This window comes from Triticum aestivum, chromosome 5B (genome assembly GCF_018294505.1).
Source record: "Triticum aestivum cultivar Chinese Spring chromosome 5B, IWGSC CS RefSeq v2.1, whole genome shotgun sequence".
Classification (NCBI taxonomy): Eukaryota; Viridiplantae; Streptophyta; class Magnoliopsida; order Poales; family Poaceae; genus Triticum; species Triticum aestivum.
In genome coordinates, this window is record NC_057807.1 from 135,819,372 (window position 1) to 135,834,700 (window position 15,329).

General features: G+C 46.1%; 2 protein-coding genes across 4 annotated transcripts; both read left to right on the plus strand.

Moving 5' to 3' along the window:
• Window positions 1-1,022: 1,022 nt before the first annotated feature.
• On the plus strand, window positions 1,023-10,892 carry LOC123110821 (rRNA-processing protein FYV7). Of its 3 annotated transcripts, none has more exons than XM_044531438.1 (4): window positions 1,023-1,363; window positions 2,002-2,105; window positions 2,317-2,600; window positions 10,298-10,892. In XM_044531438.1, the coding sequence occupies exons 1-4, from the start codon at window positions 1,171-1,173 to the stop codon at window positions 10,395-10,397; spliced, it is 681 nt and encodes a 226-aa protein (XP_044387373.1). In that variant the 5' UTR covers window positions 1,023-1,170; the 3' UTR covers window positions 10,398-10,892. The 3 variants fall into 3 exon arrangements, with proteins under 3 accessions (XP_044387373.1, XP_044387374.1, XP_044387375.1); XM_044531439.1 differs by lacking the exon at window positions 10,298-10,892 and adding an exon at window positions 7,700-7,967 and having other exon boundaries at window positions 1,024-1,363; XM_044531440.1 differs by lacking the exon at window positions 10,298-10,892 and having other exon boundaries at window positions 1,024-1,363; window positions 2,317-2,732.
• Window positions 8,624-10,270, plus strand: LOC123110822 (putative glutaredoxin-C14). The gene has a single exon (XM_044531441.1). It carries the CDS (start codon window positions 9,539-9,541, stop codon window positions 9,848-9,850), a length of 312 nt encoding a protein of 103 aa, XP_044387376.1. The 5' UTR covers window positions 8,624-9,538; the 3' UTR covers window positions 9,851-10,270.
• Window positions 10,893-15,329: the final 4,437 nt, after the last annotated feature.

Here is a 15,329-nt window from a genome sequence, read left to right on the forward strand (position 1 = left end):
CTCTAACTAAGTTATGTGCATTTCTGAATATGGACACATATAAATTCTGACGCCATGTGTTGAACTTCCCTGATGATCATAGAATAGTCTCCTCGTGTAAAGCCTTCATGATTAATTTCTTTTAACACTTCTTGACAGTCTAACGCTATAAATACTTTTGTTAAATGCAGATCCTTAGCCATAGCAAAAGCTTCACGCCATGCACATGACTCCAGCGTTGCAGGGTCGACCATACTTTGGATGACAACCGCCGATGCCCCCATAAACAATCATGGTTCATCTCTAGCAACTACTACAACAGCTCCAGTATTTGACAATTTGTCCACAGCCCCATCCACATTAATTTTTGCAAGTCCTTATGGTGGGGGGTCCATGGCAGCTTCGCTGCCCGGCCGTGCTTAACTCCCTGTTTCTTCTCAGGTAGCAGAGATCGTATTCATCAAGGTACCTTGTTATAAACATGTGAGTTGACAGTGTCGATTGAAACTCCTCGTGAATAGCCCGTCGTCTAGCCCACCATATAACCTAGAGCGTGACAAGTATCTCGACAAATTGCTCTTGGGAAAGAGTGCTACTGAGCGTGAACAACCAAAGTTTGGGGTTCGTGGTTTCATCTCCATATAAAGGCAGAACTGAGTCACCTTCCTTTAAAGCCCAAACACTCTCAGTCATCCGGTAGTCAAGCAAAGAATGACACCATGAATCAATTGCAGCATCATATGAGGCACGCCAAAGACACTACATGCTTCACACCTGACACTACATGAACGACTGAAAAATAGATGGATGTGTTGCCCTTTGTTCTATGAGTGGATGGCTGGATGTGAAGTATCGTACATAAATCGTGAGATAAACATCGTCGGCATAGCGTGACTCTTCTTCATACATGCCCCTGCCCCTGCCCCGTAGAGAGGGAGGACCTTGCCAATCTCCATGCAAAAATCCCAAGTTTTGAGGGATACATTTTTTTTAGGCATAGTTTTGAGGGATACATAAATGAAACTAAGCATACAGGGCCGGATAGGCTACTGTAGCCGGCCCAAAAACTATGGGAAAATTCTTCTTCTTCTTCCCCTGGGCAGTTGGGGGTTCCTGGATCGAACGCCTAGGGTTTGAACGAGCACACGAGCCACCAGCCCACCACCACCACCACCACCACTATCACCCACCATGAAACGGCCGCCACCACGCGATGAAGCGGCGGCGGCGGGCAGCAGCGGAGGAGGGTTCAACAAGGGAAAGGGGAGGTGGGGCGGGAAGAAGCGGAACGAGCAGCGGCTGGGAGGCAGCGGCGGGGCGCTCTCCCTCGCGGCCTTCGCCAACGCCAAGTCCAGGAACACCGGCTACAACCCGGCACTCATCAGTGAGTAACTGCTGCCTTCGTGCCCTGACGCGGGTGCAGAAACCACACGCGACCGGTCTGTCTGTCTGTCTGTTGCGTGTAATGTTTTGCTATAATTTCTCGCCAAGTTGTTTCCTCTACCGGATTGCTGGATAAGATTTTGTCTTGCTTGTCCCCAAATGCTTGAGGGTTTTGAGCGACTAGTAATCTCGTATACCATCTCTGTGTTACCCTGTTGGAATTAGGACTAAATTTGTTGTTTTAGGACTTCGAGCATAGGAACACAATCTTCTCATTTTGTCCCCTTGGTTTGCTATGTGCTCACATTTGATGAAAGCTCATCGTAATTTGAGGTCAACCGAGGGTCAGCTACATGATTTAGTCATTTAGAAACATTGATGAAATTGGAGAAAGAAAGTCGTTCAGACATGAAGATGTATTGACCTTACTAGAACAGTATTTCCTCATCTAAGTTCTTGTTCTCGTGGACAGTTTTCTCATGGGAAATTTACTATCACAGTTGTTCATATTCAATTTGGTGTGTCCATTTCAAATCATATGCCTATATGATATGTGCTGCTTTGCCATCTGGTTATTGCAGTAATGTTCGATGTTATAAGCAGAACTGATTTGGTATTAATCATTACTCTCATTTGCAGAGAAGCAGAAGGAGTTCTACAGGAATGCTAAATTGATTAGCAAGTACAAGAAGTCGAAGAAGCACCAAAATCAGTCAAACTATCCTCCACTTCCAACCCCTGAGGTAATTCTCCTCGGTACCAACCACCAAGGCTGTTTTATGTTTTAAGTGATAATTTGACCAAAGTGGATAGCGGAAGTTTTGATGGGATTATATATTCCTTTATTTTTGACAATGAAAACATGAATAACTTTTTGAGGATAAGGCTACTTATCTTGTTTGTTCTACAAGTGTACAGGTAGTTTTTGTGTCTTGATGCAATTTACATTTACAGGAAGGAGGTGCTGATGCATCGGATGTGCCAAAACCACATGATAAGAGGAAGAAGCGCACTTCACAAAGCTTGAATGTGGAGTACGAGAAGAAACGTGTAGAGGATGAGAAGGCAAAGAAGGAGCGGGATGCGATGATACAGGCCAAGAAGGAGGAGCGAGAGAAGTCTGAAGCGAAGAGAAAGGAGCTTAGGGAGAAGATGTTCAAGAGGACACGATCCGGGCAGCCTGTGATGAAATACAGGATCGAGCATCTCTTGGAGACTGCACTAGAAAGCTCAAACAAGTGAGTTCTGATATGTTCTAAGACTAATGCCACACTAATTAAAACAAATCAGTCCAGTGCAGTGATAAGTTTGTATTAGTTGACTTCTGTTGCATCAGTTTATACATCTTGGCAATGCATATTTGGATTTCATTGGAATCTCTAGTCAAGATACTGGTGCTTGGCCCACACTATGTTTCTGTCAGGGCTTCTGGATTGGAGAGTGTAGCCATGTCTAATGGGAGCTTGAGGGTCGGAGAGCACCGTGGGTAGCCTAACCTGAGGCAAAGTTTTAAAAAGCGCTAGGCGCTAATTATGCGTTTTTCTACTGCCTTGCTTTTCTGCCCAAAGCTTACGCTAATGTGCAATTAAGCACCAGGCGTTTTGCTATCGCCTAGAGCCTAGGCGCGCCTTTTTTAACTACAATTCTTAGGGATGACACTAAAATCTGTATTGGTAGCTTGAGATCCAGCCTTGCATAGGTCAGCCAAGGTCTCAAGAGATATGGCCTGATGAGGTAGTGTCAGACCCAGATGAGTCTGAAGAACAATATTCAGAGAACAGGGGAGAATTTCTACTCAAACTAGCTCGATTTATGGTTCAATCAGAGGAATCCAGTACAAAGCAAGAGGAACCTAAGGCCGGCCAGGAACACTGGCGGCGGAGGGGGATAAACCCTAGCAATTCTCATGCCCTAAATCGAGCTGGAGCCCTGGCTTTATAGCCTTACAAGTTGGTGAAAGTAGAAAGTAAAAACGAAAAGCAGTGGAACACTGTAGGTCCTTGCCGGAAAGTGAACATCGACTCGGGAGTTGCCGGTAGCCGTCCGATGCCACTTGGACGCGATCCGGAGCCTCTCTTCACGCGAAGCGGTACGAGCGAAGATGGAGCGTCAGATGGGCGATGGACGGCCAGGGTTGCTTCGCGCCAACGGCTGGGGATTTAAATTAGCTGGACTGCTGCTGCATCTTCAGTTGGGTCCTGACAACTCTCCCCGACCGACTTCAGACCAGTCCTCAGGGCTGAAACGCAGGAAAAACTTTTTGTATGAATGTTGCATCCTCCCAAGTAGCATCTTTCTCATCCATGTTACACCATTTGACAAGCCAGCGCACCACTGGTATTTGGATATCTCCTTGAGTTCTGGGGACAAGTTTCCTCTCTAGGAGCTTCTCAGGTTCCAAGAGAATAGTGCCATCGGCATTGATGAGTGGAAGTTTGGGGTTTGGAATGGCCTGTGGCCCCAGGTGCTTTTTCAATTGGCTGACATGGAATGTGGGATGGAGTTTGCAGTCATCCGGTAACAGCAGTTTGTAAGCCACTGGGCCAATTTTCTCTGTTATTCGGAAGGGGCCATAATACTTAGAGTGGAGTTTGAGACATCGATGGATGCTCAAGGTAGTGTGTCTGTAAGGCTGAAGTTTGAGATACACCATGTCACCCACTTCTAAAGTTCTTTCTGATCTCTTTTTATCTGCATAGTGTTTCATTCGAGTTTGAGCCTTCAACAGATTAGCCTTGATGTGAGCTGCTGTTTGTTCTGCAGTGAGTACTGATGAAAATTCCTGTACTTGCTCAGTTGGGTAAAGGGCTGCTTCAGAGATCATGTTGGGAGGTCTGTTATACAGTGCTTCGAAAGGAGTGATTTGCAGAGCTGTATGGTAACTAGTGTTGTACCACCATTCAGCTAGAGAGAGCCAGTTCATCCACTTCTTGGGTTGTAGGAAGGCCATGCATCTCAAATAATTTTCCAAACATTGGTTAACCCTTTCAGTTTGGCCATCAGGCTGAGGGTGGTAAGAAGTGCTCATGTGCAGTTTAACACCCAGTTTCGTGAAGAGTGCCTGCCAAAGATTGCTGGTGAAGATGGTATCCCTGTCAGTAACTATAACTGAAGGTAGTCCATGTAACTTGAAGATGTGATCAGTGAATGCTTTGGCCACAGTACTGACTGTGATGGGGTGTTGCATTGGAATAAAATGCCCATATTTGGTGAATCTGTCCACAACAACCAAAATCATGTTTTTGTTTTGAGAAGTTGGTAGGCCCTCGACAAAATCCATGCTAATGTGACACCAAGCAAAGTCTGGGACAGGGAGAGGTTGGTTGTAGCAGTCCAGGATACTTGCAGTGCTCAGGTTTGTTGATTTGGCATGTGGGTCATTGCTTAATATAATCCATTGGACTGTTTCATGCCAGTCCAGTGAAAGAGGAGTTTAACTCTCTGGTAGGTGGCTCTGTGTCCAGAATGGCCCCCTAGTTCAGAGTTGTGTAAGGCAGACACTAACTGATTTTTGAGGTTGGAATCCTTGCCTATGACAATTCTGTTTTTGTATCTCAGAATTCCCTGTTGGAGAGCATAGTTAGGAACAGCAGTTGCAGAAGTAGCTAGCTGTACTATAAGGTCCTTGCACCTTTGGTCCTGGGTATAGCTGGAAATAACCTTAGATATCCAGGCAAGTCTCACTTGTGAAGCAACCAGGGATTGTAATCTGTATTTCACTCTTGAGAGAGCATCAACAACTTTATTGTTCTTTCCTTGCTTGTACTCAATCTTGAAATTGTAGCCCAATAGCTTTACCAGTAACTTGTGCTGAATTCCTTCAGTTAGCTTTTGCTCTTGTATATACTTCAAACTCTCCTGATCAGTTCTTATAACCAAGGAAGAGGCAGCAAAATAATGTTTCCAATGTTTCAAAGCTTCAATGATGGCCATGGCCTCTTTATCATATGTTGAAAGGGCAGCAACTTTAGGGCCAATGGTTTTGCTGAAGTAGGAGATTGGTCTGCCCTCCTGCATGAGCACAACACCAATTCCATAAGCACAAGCATCTGTCTCCAGGATAAAAGGCTGAGAGAAATCAGGCAAGGCCAGGACAGGAGCTTGGGTCATCTTATGTTTTAATATGTTGAAGGCTTCCTGTTGCTCAGTTTCCCATTTGAAATTGTCCTTTTTCAAGGACTAAAACAGGGGCTTGCAGATGAACCCATAGTTTTGGATGAACCTCCTGTAGTAACCAGTGAGACCAAGGAAACTTCTCAACTGAGTTACATTTTCTGGAGTGGGCCGCTGGGAGATTGCCTCAATTTTGGTAGGATCAGTAGCTACTCCATCACCCCTTATAATATGGCCCAAGTACTCCACTTGAGGTTGTGCAAAGGTACACTTGCTCATTTTTGCATATAGTTGATGGGACTGCAAAGCTTCAAGGACTTGCTGTAGATGTATCAAGTGTTCTTTCATGTTTCTGTTGTATATCAAGATATCATGTTTCTGGTTTTGACATCGGCGACTCGTGTTTCCCCGGGGATTCTGAGATCTTACCCTGCTGCAGTTCAACTATTTGCTGCACATTGACTAGGTAATCGATCTCGTGCCTCTGGATGATTCGGAGCCGCTATTCATGGTAGATAATCCTGACAGTGGACAGAGCGGGTCCTCGGATGCGTCGGCCGGAAGCGTTGGCCCTGTCACATGCACTTTCATGTGGGAGCTTGTCGTGAAGGACAGTGCGCCGCCTAGGCCGGCCATCTTCAACAGGTTGCAGTTCAGTGACGATTAAGATGACTACCTCATTGCCTCGCAGCAGACTCGGGCCATTATGCCTAGTGCTTCTAACAGCGAGCAGGTTCAGTCGCAGCAGACTGACAGGATGATCACCGAGGACCCGGCATTTATCTTGGACTGCTCCCATCGTAGCCCATCCTGGGACAGGCGTTCCTCAGTGGATCCATTGCTAGGCTGCATCGCGTCTGCCTACGGTAAGTCGGTAATGAGTTTGGACGCTTTCCTGAACTCTGTTTCCAAGGAAAGCGAGCAGGCTCTCCTCACACTCCCCCCGACGACCCTAGCGTGTGAAGGATAAGAATAATCTGAACGTTAACAGCAGAGGCATGGGCTCCTTCAGTGGAATGATCGATCGCCTTGATCCAAAAGAAATCAAGTTAAATGAGAGACGCTTTACATGGTCAACGAAAGAGAAGATGTTACACTTTGTAAGCTGGACAGGGTTTTTTGTTCCCCTGCATGGGATGGCCTCTTCCCGGCATGCACCATACACGCTATTTCAACAATGATCTCTGGCCATTATCCCATGCTGCTTGTTGGGGAGCAGAATTACAGGACCAACAGGATTTTTCTCGCTTCAAATATTTTTGGCTTCAGCTTCCGGACCTTGAGCAGGTCGTGGCCAACGTGTGGGGGATCTTATGCTCTCTGAAATCTTCACATTAAACTCACTAGAACTGTGAAGGCGATCAGGAGATGGAGCAATGAGACGATTGGTAACCTGTGGTTACAGTTTGCGGTGGCCACCGAAATCATCCATTGGTTGGATCTTGCGTAGGAGGAGCGCATGCCGTCTCATCAGGAACTTGATTTTAGGAAGGCTCTCGAGGCTCGGGTTGTTAGAGCATCTACAGCCGCATCTTGCAAATCCGGCCTCTCAAACGCCGGGCGCGTCAGCGGACCGTGACTGGTCACCTCTCATTTGGCTGCCTCCGCAGCCGTCTTCCTCATATCTTAACCTTCATATCCATGCGACCCATGCAACATAAAACTAGCAATTAGGTAAATCAAGACACTTAGCAACAATTCGGGCATAATTCATATACTAGCAGTCACCGGACAACCAAAAGATCACAGTTCATCGCTGGACAGAAATAAATTACTATTTCAACAAAGATTGTGATATGTTAGGATCTGATGGTATTGGTTGTTGTTAGGGTTTCAGCCAGGTAATCAGCAAGCTAGCTAGGCTTATCAAACAATAAAGAGCCAAGGAATAAGATCCTCATAGGTGTTGGCACCTCAAGGCTGGCATATGTGCATCAGCTATGTACAGTAGCTAGGTTAGGCCTTTGTGATCCACATGTCATTTAGCAAAAGAATCAGAATCAAGTACACACAGTACTGTTAAAATGTACTACTAGGCGCTTCCACACCTCCAGTTTCATTTCAAAAGTATTTGCCAGTACATCTTTCACATATTCAGGTGTACATAAAATGCGGTCTTTCTGTCAGCGTGCCACACATGTAAACTTCGGAGTTTCTCTTTTTGGGCAAGTTGAGGTGCATGCTAGATTCATCTGAAGAGCTGCACTACACATTCTTCTTGCAGGAGCCAAGGCTAGCCCTTGAGAGGGTGAGGAGCCAAGAATTGATGAAGAACCATAAGATCCTTGAGTAGCTAGCTATGGAGGTTGCTACTACATAACACTAGCCTTTTCTTTCCAGGTGAAGAGTATCAAGGCAAATCTAGAGGATAAAGGATATCTCTATCAAGACATATATTCCATTCTTAAGTGCTGGGATGTTTGCGTCATGTGTTAAAACTGCAGTTTTTTTTTGGAAAAAACACCCTGGTAATATATATCTGACTTTCTGTAGATGCTTGTACCACCATACATGTAGCAACTGTGTGGTGCCACATGCAACACCTCTCTCTCCCTCTCTCCGTACTTTCCTTGCTTCGGCAGAGCTTTTTAGTAGGATCGATTCGGTGAGGATGTCAAAGAAAAAGCAAGGATGGCACCGTCGTCGGTATCGCGGCGCCTCATATCTGATACGGCCAGACCGATGACGGTGATGGGCGTTTCTCAAAGCCCAAGCAGCTAAATCTTGAGAGAATCACCGGTTAACCAGAAACAAGGTGAGCCTGAGGTTTCCTTACAAGCAAAATATTGGCTGTACCATATCAGCATTCTGCGTCATTGTTGATACGGTTCTTGTTGTCGCACATCATCGACATGTTTTCGCCATTGCAAGCTTCTGTTCATCTATACTTTCGTGAAACTGACAGGAAAACTGCCTTTCAATTAAGTAGAAACGAGTCCCTGAAAAAAAGGGCAATTAAGTAGAAAAGAGTGATCTAGTTTGTTAAGTAAAATCCTTTTTTTAGTGCTCTTTGTTAAGTAAAAACCGACAAAGACCAAGTTGTTCATCTGTTTGGAAACACATGAATTGCTTTTCTGCTTTCCTTTTTGAAAACTCAAACGAGGAGAGAAATCTTGAAATAAAGGGGGGGGGGGGGGGGGGGGGGGGGCAATCTGACCTGGAATTTCGTACTGAAATTTCAGCCCATTGGCCTGGGCGCTTTGAGATAATATGCATGAGTACACTATCGATGATGAGATCCATATTCCTATCTTCTTCCTTCCGGATTTCTACATGATGCACTGGTGGAACTTAATCTGCGGCCTGTGCATTTTATCACCCATTACCCATAGTTGCATGAGTCAATCAGTTATAAGATTGACCACCCCTTCCAAGTCTTAATTAGTTCTCCTGAAGATTAGTTGCCTGCATGTAGTACGTGCAAGCTTAACAAACAGCTAATAGATAGATGGATTTCAAAAGCAGGACCTCTCCATAGGCATATATACGAGATTCCCTCTAGCTAGGTCAACACTTAGAAAATCGATCGGATTATTCCAGTCGCGTGTTTGGGTCCATGTTGATTAGAACCAACACGGCTCCACGCGTGCATTATCTAATCTCATCTCCTCTTGGATACCAACCAAAATATGCTTTTGAACAAACCAATGGCGCCAATACCAAGCATGCTAGCTAGGAGCTTTCATTTGTTTTTTCTAGAAAAATCCAAAATGCTCTTTGTACAATGTTAAAGATGGCTGCTAGATCACACTGGTCTGTTCCAAACACTTCCTGATCTTACTTGCACTGGATATTCCAACCCCATGCATGAAGGACACCCTGCTAGCTAGTGCATAGAAAGAAACACTACCCTTTTGTAGCTCTATAAAAGGAAGCCACCCCTCTGCTAGCAAACCATCCAGGTTTCCTCTTTGGCACAACACAAGGCAGCAACAACTAGCTACTAGCTACTCAAAGGCTCCATCACATTTCAAAGTCCTCTTCAAACTTCAAAGCAAAGCAGGCTTAGAGATCCGTGCACGTACACACATAATCCATTAGAAGAACTTATTTTAGAAGGCAGATGGATCGCGTGATGAAGCTGGCGTCGGAGAGAGCGGTGGTGATCTTCACCCTGAGCTCCTGCTGCATGTGCCACACCGTGGCGCGGCTCTTCTGCGACCTGGGTGTCAATGCACTGGTGCACGAGCTCGACCAAGACCCTAGGGGAAAGGAGATGGAGAGAGCTCTCCTCAAGATGCTCGGGAAAGGCCCGTCTGTTCCAGTGGTGTTCATCGGCGGGAAGCTTGTCGGCGGGACAAACAGGGTCATGTCCATGCATCTCAGCGGCGAGCTTGTCCCAATGCTGAGGAATGCAGGTGCCCTCTGGCTATAGAGGAATGCAGGTGCCACTTGGGAAAATAAAATTTTGTCAAAGAGTGTCAAGTATATGCATTTTCTTAGAATAACTTAACTAATGGCCTGGTTAGCGTCGATCGAACAGGTTTTTTCAATCCTGTTCCGACAATAGCAAGGCTTATAGCTCGCTAGGAGCGAGTTTTATGTACGAGCGACGTTCGTGTTGTAATCCCAGCGCTATTTGTGCAGGTGTACAATCTTTTCTCAAAGAACCTGCACAACCTTTTCTCAAAGAACTAGTTGATAAATAAATGTATAAACAGTTCATTATCAAATGATATGTGCACATCTCTAACCTAAAAATTGTGTATGGTTGCATTGCGTATTGTCATCGTCTCCTGTTTGTTTTACTATAATAATTATTATTTTCTGTCACCTATGCATCGGCACCTCCCGTGATCTGGCCGGCACGGTGGTGGTCCAGCGGCTGTTCGGGGGATGCAGCATCAAAGGTCCAGCGGCTGTTCGGGGGATGCAGCATCAACGGCGGCCACGCGAATAGATATGTGGTGGAGCGGGAATAGTACGGCTTTGACTTGCCACGTCTAGGCGCCATCGGCCTCTACTACAATGGCTCTGTGGCACGTGCATGCGTACGAGGTGTTGAAGCTCCCGTGATGACGTTCGACTCTCTCTGAGGTGCGGTATTTCGTGTTTGCAAAAGGATGGCTGATGATGTGTGGCGACCCCCGGAAATTAATTGCACTAAGCTGAATGTGGATGCAAGTTTTTTGGCTGATTGTCTCCAAGGAAGTACAGGGGTAGGTGTGCGCGATCATGAAGGCAAACTCATTCGTGCCCAGGCACTATGGTATGAACATGCAGCCAATTCTTTTGTTACGGAGGCGTTGGCTAGAGATGAAGTCCGACTTGCAGGTAATATGGGTCTCCGGAACATTATCATCGTTGAAACTGAAGCTTTGGCTATTACGAAGCTCTGGAATACCAATAATTTTGGGCGTTCAGAAATTGCTGTTGTGCTTCAGGAAATTAAAGAGCTTTCAGAGAATTTTCAGTTCTTTGTTTTGTCTTATGTTCCTAGAAAGGCTAATGAGCTTGCACATCTATGTGCAAGGCAAACTAATCCTCATAGAAAGCGTTGTATCTGGATAAATTTTAGGGTCCCGATAACTGCCACACGTGTGGTGTATCGGGTAATTGTGCCACACGCCTCGTGTGGCATGGACAGGAACCAGTCCGCACGACCGCGTCCGGGCGCGCAAAGGCATGACCCGCACGTTCGGTGTGTGGCAACCCCGCCCGCACGTCCGGGCCAGAGGACCCAGCAGCCCGCACGATCCAGCCGTCACGGCCTCTGATCGATCCCCAATCCCGACTGCCGCCATCTTCTCCCACCTCCCGAACCCCTACCTCCATCGCCGGCCTTCTCTGGTTGCCATGGCAACCAGAGTAGACCCGTAGGGCCTTCCCACCGCAAACCACACCCCTTATCTCCCCCCTCCCCCCACCCCCGACTCCAACAACGCCCTCCAAAGACGATCAGCTAAAAGCAGGTGAATCTCCCGATCTCCCTACTGCTTCTCATCCTTCTTCTGGGCAGAAAATTGCAAAATTACCGACGAAGTTGGCAACTAGATCCGTCCTACAGGGTTAAAACACTACATGGGTTGTGTGTCTTCACAGTTGCCAAGCAGAATACACTAGATCTGCCATGTACTACGCTAGAGATAACCGTAAGTTCTCAGTAGATTGATGCACGTAGTTGGTAAATGAATGGATGTGTAGGAATCCATAAAAAGGGAGAGAAAATTGAGAAATTTGGAATAATGGGGGGTGTGAAAATTAATTGCCACCGGTGTCTAACGTCAGTTGCCACCTATCATTGTCGTCAACTACCACCATGTCAACTTATTGCTTGCCATCCTATTGTAGTGGCTGATGCCATCGAATCAAATGGATAGCTAGCACCCAGATTTTAGAAAAGATAGTGGATGTGCATGTCCTACTAGCCATGATATGTTGGTTGCCTACGCATGAAAATGTGATAACACTGACGTGTTAACTTCTACATGCAAGCAGCACAAGGATACATTTTTTGTGGATTGTTGATGCGTTCTTGTTCATGCAGTGATTGAGAGCACATTGGCAGAAACGAGACGCGGAAAAGAATGAATCACGAAGATGGCGCTGATACTTGGGGTTCTCAAAGACCAGAAACGCCCCCTTGGGATGCATCAGGGTACAGTCAACTCATTTCTGCAGGGCCGTTGCTGCCGCTACTAGAACAATATGCAGGCATTGGTATGATGCGTGATAACAAAGAAAAGAACAGTTGTCATGTTCGCGACGATGAAGATGACATTCTACTTATGTCCTACACTGTCATTTTTTCGCAGGTTCTTATGACCAAAACACACTCAGGGGGGCTCCGTGGCAAGTTCAATCACAGGGCGCTAACACTGACAAATGTACGGGCAACCAACTTCAACTAGCTAATATGGCTAATCAAGGTAACGCATACGAAACAGAACACATACTGGTCTGGACATGAAAAATAAACTTGCAAAGGTTGGCAAAAGACTCACGAGTTATGTCGAGGGGAAATGCAGAGCCTTCATGCAACATGTGGCATCAGGCAGCACCCATGTACCTGCCGTCGACGTCATACACAGGTGAGTCCATGAAAAGTGAAGTTGCGGACGGTGAATTAGCAAAAGGAGCATAGTTGACAACTGCAGTTGCCATGACTGGACAACTGCAATTGCCATGAATAAATAACTGCAGTTGTCATCCCTGGACAACTGTTGTTACCCTCCCTGGACAACTGTAGTTGCCATGGAGGAACAACTGCAGTTGCCATGCCAGGACAACTGTAGTTGCCATGCCAACACAAACTGCAGTTGCCATGTATTGACCAACTACTACGATGCTTACAGGTTATTACGGTGGTGGTACCCCGACAAACGTCTCGTGGCAAGCTTCACAGATTGCAGATAGAGCACGTCAATTTGGTGTGACAAACCACACAAGATGGGCACATGCAGCACAACAAGGTAAGGAAAAAATTGAACCACAAAAGAGCACTACATTTGTTTTTGTGGCAAATAGCACGTGACAAAAAAGAAGATTTGTATCAGTGATGATGGACAAAATCAAGCATAAAACGCTAACAAGTGGTTGTGTGCAATGAGTCATATATTGTATTCGGTAATTTGCCAACTGCTAAAAGCATGTGTGCAGCACTAATGGTTGATCGCATTTGCCTAGTGAGCGCAAGCCTAGAATGCAAAGTTTTGATGCTAGAACACACTGGTTGCCATGTATTGGTAGCAGTATTTGCCATGTATGCAGGACTGCAGCTGCCATGCATATAGAATCCAAGTTTTCATACTAAAAAGGAGCTGGTTGTCGTGCATTGGCAAACAATAGTTGCCATGTTTGTTGGACTGTAGCTGCCATGACTGGACAACTACAGCTGCCATGCATGTCCACACGCAGACTCACGGCTTGCTGTTTGAATGACGTCATGCCAAATCACTTGAAGTTGATGTGATCCATTACGATAAACATGTTATTCAAGCAAAATCTTACGCTCGTACCTGTTTTTCTATTACAGGGCCTACAACTACAGTGAACAGCGGTGCGACGACATCTACTGCGGGGAGCTCTGAGCGCACGAAAGACGCGTTCCACCAGCCAACCGACAATCATGCCGCAAACAATGCCGAGTCAGAGTCGGAAATTGCAATCATTCCAGCAATGCCGACAGGCACCCCTTTGAACACAAGCACTGGCAACACTCAAGTAGATGAAACTGCCGCCAATACTGAAGTGAATGATGAAACTGATGACGAAGCACAAGGGGATGAAGATGATGGGCAATCAGAGATCGTGGTACCTCAGCCACCGTATGTTGGGCAGAGATTTGAATCGTTTGCAGAAGCAAAGGAATTCTACCAAACATATGCAAAGTTCCATGGGTTTGCGGTCAACACCGAATACCATAGGAAAATTAAGAAAACTAACGAGTACAACAGAGGTGAGATGAGGTGCCACAAGGCACGAAGGAACAAGAAGGGGAAATGTGTTGCGCCTGTCGTTCCGGAACGAAAGAGAGGTATCATTCTCAAGACGGGATGCCCTGTTCGGTGTAAGCTAAACGTAGATGGAAGCACAGTGGGTGGTCACTGAATATTTTGACGAGCACAACCACAAACTCATAAAGAAGTTCAACCTGGTAAAATTTCTGACCGCCCACAGAGGATTCACCCTCCTCGAAAGGAAATTCATAAAGCTGCTACATGATTGTAACGTCGGTCCGTCAAGAATGGTCCAGATACTATCACTCATCCACAGCAAAAATGGGACTCTGAGTAGCATGCCCTACATAACAGCTGACATCACAAACCTAAAGGCAAAGTACCATAGAGAGAGCAAGTTGGCTGACATAGAGGCCACAATGGCCTACTTCGATGAGAAAGCGAAGGAAGATCCAGATTTCTTCTACAGGATAAGGTTGGACGATGAGGACCGTGTGAGGAACATGTATTGGGTGGATGGTGCTGCAAGGAGAGCCTACATACATTTCCGAGATTGCATTTCATTCGGCGCGACGTATCTCACTAATATGTACAAGATGCCATGCGCTCCATTCATAGGAATAAATAACCACAATCAGTCGTTGCAGTTCGGATGCGGGCTCGTTCGGAACGAAGACACGAATGGGTACGTTTGGCTGTTCAAGACCTTCTTGGAGTGCATGGATGGACTTGCTCCGATGAACATAATAACAGACCAGGATTTTAGCATGCGTGCAGGCATAGAGGAGGTCTTTCCGTTGGCAGTGCACAGGCACTGCAGGTGGCACATTATAAAGAAGGCTGAGGAGACGCTAGGACCGTTCTTTGCTGACCGTCCAGAGCTGCACAAGGCATTCGAGCTGTGCGTGGACCACAACTTGACGGTGGAGGAGTTTGAAAGGAGCTGGATGGCCATGGTTGAAACATATCAAGTCCAAGACAGCGAGACTCTTGCTCACCTGTGGGAGAAGCGAATGTACTGGGTGCCGGCCTACTTCATGCAGTGTTTCTTCCCGTTTTTGCAAACTACGCAGCGCAGCGAGGGGTTCAATGCTGTTTTGAAGCGGTACGTGAGCCCTGACAACTCATTGCTACAGTTTGCCAAGCAGTACACATCTTTGCAACAAAAAATACTGGGATCTGAGCTACAGCAAGAAGCGAACACCGCGCTAAAGTAGCCAAAATTGCTAATGTATTTACCGATGGAGAGGCAAATGAGTAAGATATACACCAACAAGATCTTTAACAAGTAAGTCAGTTGTGTTACAGTCTTATTTGCACAAATCACGAAGGCAGTAGGTGCCATATAGAATGCAATGCAGTTGCCATGATATGTGGTTGCCATGTTTAATGAAATACTGTTTGCCATGCTTACTCAGCTGCAGTTGCCATGTTCAATGAAAATTCTGTTTGCCA